This window comes from Vespa velutina, chromosome 13 (genome assembly GCF_912470025.1).
Source record: "Vespa velutina chromosome 13, iVesVel2.1, whole genome shotgun sequence".
Classification (NCBI taxonomy): domain Eukaryota; kingdom Metazoa; phylum Arthropoda; class Insecta; order Hymenoptera; family Vespidae; genus Vespa; species Vespa velutina.
The window spans coordinates 5,206,339-5,213,243 of NC_062200.1; the positions used below are offsets into that span (position 1 = coordinate 5,206,339).

Here is a 6,905-nt window from a genome sequence, read left to right on the forward strand (position 1 = left end):
CGTTGATCTTAATCTGTGAGTAAAAGGAAACGAAAGAAAATAGTAAGATGAAGCTAAACGAAAAAAAAAAGAAAGATAATAAGAAAGAATTAAAAAGGAGCAAGAGGGAAAGGAGAAGAAAGAAAAAAATTAAAAAAAAAATTAGTTCAAAGAGGAAAATAATTTTGTCCTGAGCGAAGAATTCGACTCGTCACTCGAGATTCTTGCGTTACACGGACGAAGAAGAGGACTCGAAGAATTACGTAAAGCATTTCATTCGTTCCGAGTGTTTGCTTTGTCTAACTGTACCCACGAACACGCAGAGAGAGGAGAGAAAGAGAAATATACAGTCGACTAGGACGAACTCGTAAAGAAACTGCTTCGTACGTAAGTAAGTTGGAGAAAGACATTATAACAGTTTGAAACGAGTTCGTTGTTTCTCAAAAACGGCCTTAGGTTTTCTTCTTACACGGATTAATAGTACATAGACAAATGTACCAACCAGAAGGACGATTATTGTGGCAATCCTCTTTCAACATATCGCTATCGGTGATACGTATTTTGTAAGCTTCGCATCACAGAACATCCATTTTAAAAGCGGCGCCGAGCTTTTACCAGTCAATATAAACTTCACCGCATTCTTGGGAATAAGTGCTACGATATTATTGAACGAAAACGTACTTATCTATAACACGAAGAAAAGAGTACGACTATCATTTTTACTTATACGTAGGTATCCCTTTTCCCATGCGATTCGTGATAGTCCTTGCAATATCGAATTCGATTGGCTTTCTAAAAGCACGCCGTTGCGATCGTAAGATAGTGCAAAGTGTTCTCTTTTTATCCTATAAATTCAACGAAAACGATCGATCGATTTGTTTTTATAAATGAAACAAACGTCTTATCGATAGAAAATAAACAAGGAAAAGCTCGACGCTAGTGACTTTCCTTACTGTTGACGGGAGCGTTCGTTCGTTCGTTCACAGATGTCTCACATTTAATCTGCTGTTAACGTGTTCGTCCAAGTCGTCAAACTCGGAGATAGCCGAAACTCTTCATCGACCTATTAGAAGCTTGTCATTCCCAGAAGCTAGTACGATGGGTGTAAGTTACAGGCATGTCATGTATGTACGATCTCGTGTCTCGAGAAAATTGAACGTTCGTTAAATGGAAAAAACAATTATACGACGAATCTTTTTAACATTATTACATTGACATCATCGAAAATAATAAAGTTAATTAATTGATTAAATTAAAATGATTAAATTAACTTTTACAAAAATTCTTTCTTGAATCTCGGATCTTCGATTGGTTCGATTAAAGAATTAGAAATAGAATTATGATTGGCTTTTTTTTTCTTTTTTTTTCTTTTTCTTTCTTTTTTTTTTTTTTTTTATTATTATTCTTTATTTCTTACGAAAACGGATCATTCTTCACGAGAAAAAAAAGTTGTGTCTACGAACGTGAGATTCCGAACGATCCTTCGATTCGTGAGAAATCTCAAGTAGCTTGACTCGCTAACTCGAGAAATCGAGAATCGATCGTTTCCAAGGAACTGAGGAGAGAAGTGGGATTGATAACGTCGATAACGATTACAGAGATCTAATTCCTTTCAGATCTTCCTCGCTATCGCTGTGCCACTCGAAGATCCCCAGAAATCGATTTCCTTGTCGTATTTCTTCGAAGCCAGCTACAATTTACCCTCGAACTTGTCGTACTTCGAACCTTGGTCGGCGAAGGCTTCGAAAGGAGAAAGAAAAAGAAGGAGCAGCATCGACAGAACCACGATCTACCGGGTACTCGAAAGTAAATTCAAGAGGTAAGCTCGTGGCTCGATAATACTTCGAGAAGTCGATCGACGACACAAATGAGAAATTTGTGCCATGTGCATCGTCTTTACAAGTACAACGGGGAAAACGTTCGCTCGCTATAACAGAAATGAACATTTTTCAATTCTGTTTCAACTTCAAACATGTATTTTATGTAGAAAGAAGAAGAAGAAGAAGAAGAAAAAAAAGAAACAAAAAAGATAATATTCGCTCGACAAGTTCATAAATTTATCGAGAAATTAAAATTAAATAGGTAAGTACGTATTACTACGAACTATTCCGTTGAGAATGAAGAAAATCGAAGTATAAAAAAATCATTATTCGTTTTTCCCCGTTGGCCATTTTCACGAGTGCATCGAGGCATTTAAATTCAAAAGACGTTTCAAAAGCTTAGAAGAGAAGGTGGTTGGTAAAGGTGAATTCACGGAGCACATACTCGCGAACGCCAAGCAACCGGGTGAGTTCGTCAGGCAAGTTGCTTTACCAAAAGTCTTCCTTTCTCGGTCTCTCTTTCTCTCTCTCTCTCTTTCTCTCTCCCTCTCCCTCTCCCTCTCCCTCTCCCTCTCCCTCTCTCTCTCTCTCGATTTTGGTTTTACGAGAAAGCTCCTTCATTTGTGGAAACGACGACACGCTACTGAGATATAACGTATGTGCGAACGTGGCCCGAATTACGTATGCGAAATCCTCTGCAGTTAGAGGATCCTGAAGTCCAATGTAAATAGTACTTAGCTTGGGAAGCAGTAACGACGAGCCAGAATAATTTCGTCTCGTTATCTACTTACCTTTATTTTTCTTTCAACGCTTATTTTCCTTCTCTCTTGACGATTCAGCTCTGGATATCTTGGAAGGGAATGCCTACTGAAGACTATCTGCGAGAACTCGGAATATCCTTTGAGACATAATGGTGTCATCGGTGATATCTTCCACGTCCTATTCACGTAAGTTAATTGAAAGAAATAATGAATGTTTAAATAAATTCGACTTATCGAACATTCATTAGATTTTTATTTTTTAAAAATCCTCATTTTTTTTGTAAGAAAAATTTAATTTATAGAAAATGAATATAATACAGATGATAAAAAATAACATTAAATTAAAATATTGAGTAAAAAAAAAAAAATAACAACATTAACAAAATTCATTAATACAAAAATCCATAATTTATTGAAAAATACTCCCTTATAGATCCAAGTTTATAATCGTTTAAATCTTCTCATTGGAATTAATAAACGTTTATTTTGCCGACACACGGTGGTAAAAGGAGAATGAAACTTTTCAAAGTTTTCATGCATTAACTCGAACGGACATAGTAATTTTATTAAGTGGAAAAGAGCTAACATCCACGGTTGAAACGTTTTCACGATAAATCTTATGTTCCACTTCCGATGTTATAAACGTATTCGCCGAACTCGTTCATTATCTTGCTCGTTAATGCAATCATAGTCGGAGCCGGGAAAGTTTGCTTTTTAACTAGTGAGAAATTATTTTCAACAGCCAAGAGGATACTTGTTTATTTCATTTTCTGAATATGAGAATAACGTGAATTTCACTAGCATGTAGTAAAATGTATGTAGGTAATTTACTATTCCACATAAAATAGAGATGTATTTCTTTCGAGAAGAGAATATAACAATATCCATAAGCGTTATTTGATCATGCGATAATGACATTTACGAATATGTTAAAATAATTATTTTCAACATTTTTAAGCTGACGAAATCTATTCGTAAAATGAATTTGTTTTAATTTACTACATTTTCAAAATATAAAGGAATATCAGAATTTAGTGTTTCTCGAATGCCAATAACAATCTAGAAAACGAATGGAATTTTTCGAGAACAAAAGAAATAATTAACGATCCCGAAGAATAAAGGATCATTTTCATTTCTTTTTCTTCTATTTTGTCTATCGTACAATACTAGGAGAGCAACGAGTCTAAGCAAAATTGCATAAAAACCATAAACGAACAAATTAACGTCATACCTCACATCGTGAGATGGTAGTTGTGTATATCGATCCATCGAAAGCTAATTTTCGTTACTCAAACGATTTTAATCATTTTTATTTTGTTTGTTACTATTTATTTCTATCTCTTATTGCATTTAATGATAAAAAAATAAGCTTAGTTTGATTAAATTTTTATTACTGTATAACTTCATAGAATTTTTAAATCACTTTGTCATATATATTATTTCATTCTTTCGTTATTATCTTTTTACAGATGGAAAGTAAGTAGGTTATAGAGAGTTAATGAAGCTCCATATATTTTAATATTAAATGTAATTCATATATATGTATATATATATATATATATATATATATATAAGTAATTTAGACCACTCAATCTCCATTACGAAATCAATATTCATCAGAAGCGATGTTGATTTAAAACGAAAGGAAACGATACAAATCGGTAAAACTAACAACAATGATATACTTTAACTAAAGTAGTCGATTAAACAGAAAGTTAATGAATAAAATGGAATGACTCGAAATATGCGTCAGAGTAGTAGGTCGAGATAAAAAACAAAAGAAAAATGAAAAAAGAAAAAAGGGGAAAAGAAATGAAGGGGTTTTCAGTCTAATTCCCTTTATTCTTCTTCTAACATTCCTTTTTTCCCTTCTTTTGTATTTTTTGGATATATGTATCAAGGTGACATAAATTGGAGTAGATATACATACATACATACCGTTGAAAGTAAATTTGGTTTGGCCTTCTCATTTTTATATTTCTTTTATACTGTATCGGCTAGCTTACTATACGTGCATTCGCAAGCACACGTACGGCGACTTCTCTATACTTGTCTGTGTGTATTCTGTGTCTGTATGTCTCTCTCTCTCTCTCTCTCTCTCTCTCTCTCTCTCTCTCTTTCTCTTTCTCTTTTTCTCTTTCACTTTTTGTGCATGCGTGCGTGTAAGAGTGTGTATGTGTGTATCTGCGTGCTTATACGCGTGGGAGCATAAGTTCTCGAGCCAGGGACGTATGAATAAAGGAAAGAGCCCGCGGGCAGAAAACACGACGACGTATTGTCGTCGTCGTCGATGTTCTCGTCGAGAAGCTCCGTCGTTGCTTTCGATTTCGCTGAAACGAGAAAATGGATCGTACGTTTAAAAAAAGATATTTTCTCTTTATCCTCGTGATTTACGATTACACAATCGCTCCTCGAATCTCGATGAACGTATATACATTTATACATATATATTACGGTTCGATCTATGTAGACGAATTTATTATTTTAACGAGACTAGAAAATAAAAATTATGAATATTTTTAATATAATATACATATATGAAGAATACTTTTGTTAAAGTTGATTCATTGATTCTTAACGAGTTAATTTATGGGATTACATACACTTAGAAAGTTCGAAATAATCGATTTTTTCCAAAATATTTTTATTTAATAATATTATCCTAGTAGAATATTCTTTGAAAGTTCGAAAAATTGACGAAATTACAGCCAATACGACCCTGTCGAATTCGATATTATATTTACCTTATACTTTAAATGCCTTTTATTCAAAACTACGTTTTTCAAATCGGTGCCAATGATATTTTGAAAACTACTGAATCGATTTGAATGAAATTTGGCATGATTCCTTTTCATATGTATTATCTTATCTTTGCGATACGAAAATTTATGTAAGAAGTCGTAGTTCCTGTTTTTAATCATTAAAAAACTATTGAAATTTTTTGTCGAAAGTCAGATGGTAAATTCAATCACTCATACTTTTTTTATTAAATGAAACTATTAAAAGAGAACTGTTTTTTTATCGTACTTTATGAGTTTTTTGGTTTTTTCCATTTTTGATAATATCCTGAGGCGATATTATTGACATCGCAAACACCGTTCAAAACGATTCTGTTTGATTCAATATCAATAATTCGAAGAAAATAACGGATAGTTTTAATTTTTTTGTTGGAAAATATTTCTCAAAGTACACACTATCAGACATATTTAATAATTTTTTATTAACAAAATCATAAAATTAACCTTTATTTCGTATCGTCTAAATATATACAATCCCTTTAAAGAGCATTAATTTCGTTATAATTTTTATTTATAATAATTATAATGAATATTTTGAGGATATTATCTTAAAAATTCCTTATTAATGTTCTCAATATAATTCTTATTTATAACAAAATTTCAATATTTCTGAAATTTTATTGTATTTAAAATGAAAATATATCTTCGAAACAAATGCGAAAAGATCTTATCTGTGATAAAATCGAAAGTTATTCAATATAATTTTAAATGATTATGTATCACATCGTGATCGCAAAAGTTTCGATAATTAGCACTTTCGTTACTGTTTTCAATGACTGTTTTCAAACCCAGTACGAATTGTTTCAGTCCTACGACTTCGCGACATGAGAAACTGCCGCGAGATATCGTCGAGGCCGAGCTGGTTGGACGTAATGGAAGCTGCTCGAAGTATCAACCGCAATGCCCCGTGGGACTCTTCGACTTGATTGGAGTCCTCGTATGAAGCTCGGAAAACCGCAACGGTTTGTCACGCCGCTACTTCCGACGAACGAACGGGGCTGATTTCGTCTGCATAATGAAAACCACCGAAAGAGCGAAAGCCGAGAGAATTAAATAGAACGAGCATATCTCCAAATGTTTTTTACTTTTTTTTTTTTTCTTTCTCCATTTAATCTCCTGTAATAAAAACTAGATTGCAATATGATTATTATTTTTATTTCATTTAACGAAATCATAAAAACGTTTTAGTACATATATATACATGCATGTAATATTAACTTTCTATTAAACTATATAAATTTGAATTCACATATTTTTATATTTATAATGTTATAAAATGTTATTTCATTTCGTTGTCTACAAATTTAATTAATATTTCATAACTGAAGTAATATCATTTCTTTTTCTAGAAATGAAAAAAAAAAAAATTGATTTATAGAGAATTAATCATATACATTACAATTAATATATAAAATAATTATTGTCGATCTAATTTACACAGTGAAAGTAATCGTTCTTTAACGATACGATATTGTACAAGAAAGTATATTGTTTTTATTAATTTTAAAATTATCGTTAGAATATATAAAAAAAAAATAAAAGAAAGA

At 32.2% G+C, this 6,905-nt stretch overlaps 1 protein-coding gene across 3 annotated transcripts; it reads left to right on the top strand.

Annotated features, from left to right (window-relative positions):
* The first annotated feature begins 88 nt into the window (after positions 1 to 88).
* Positions 89 to 6,557, top strand: LOC124953577. Of its 3 annotated transcripts, none has more exons than XM_047505124.1 (6): positions 89 to 370; positions 436 to 542; positions 966 to 1,083; positions 1,596 to 1,798; positions 2,639 to 2,746; positions 6,166 to 6,557. In XM_047505124.1, the coding sequence occupies exons 2-6, from the start codon at positions 472 to 474 to the stop codon at positions 6,299 to 6,301; spliced, it is 636 nt and encodes a 211-aa protein (XP_047361080.1). In that variant the 5' UTR covers positions 89 to 370; positions 436 to 471; the 3' UTR covers positions 6,302 to 6,557. The 3 variants fall into 3 exon arrangements, with proteins under 3 accessions (XP_047361080.1, XP_047361077.1, XP_047361078.1); XM_047505122.1 differs by having other exon boundaries at positions 355 to 366; XM_047505121.1 differs by having other exon boundaries at positions 89 to 542.
* The last annotated feature ends 348 nt before the right edge of the window (positions 6,558 to 6,905 follow it).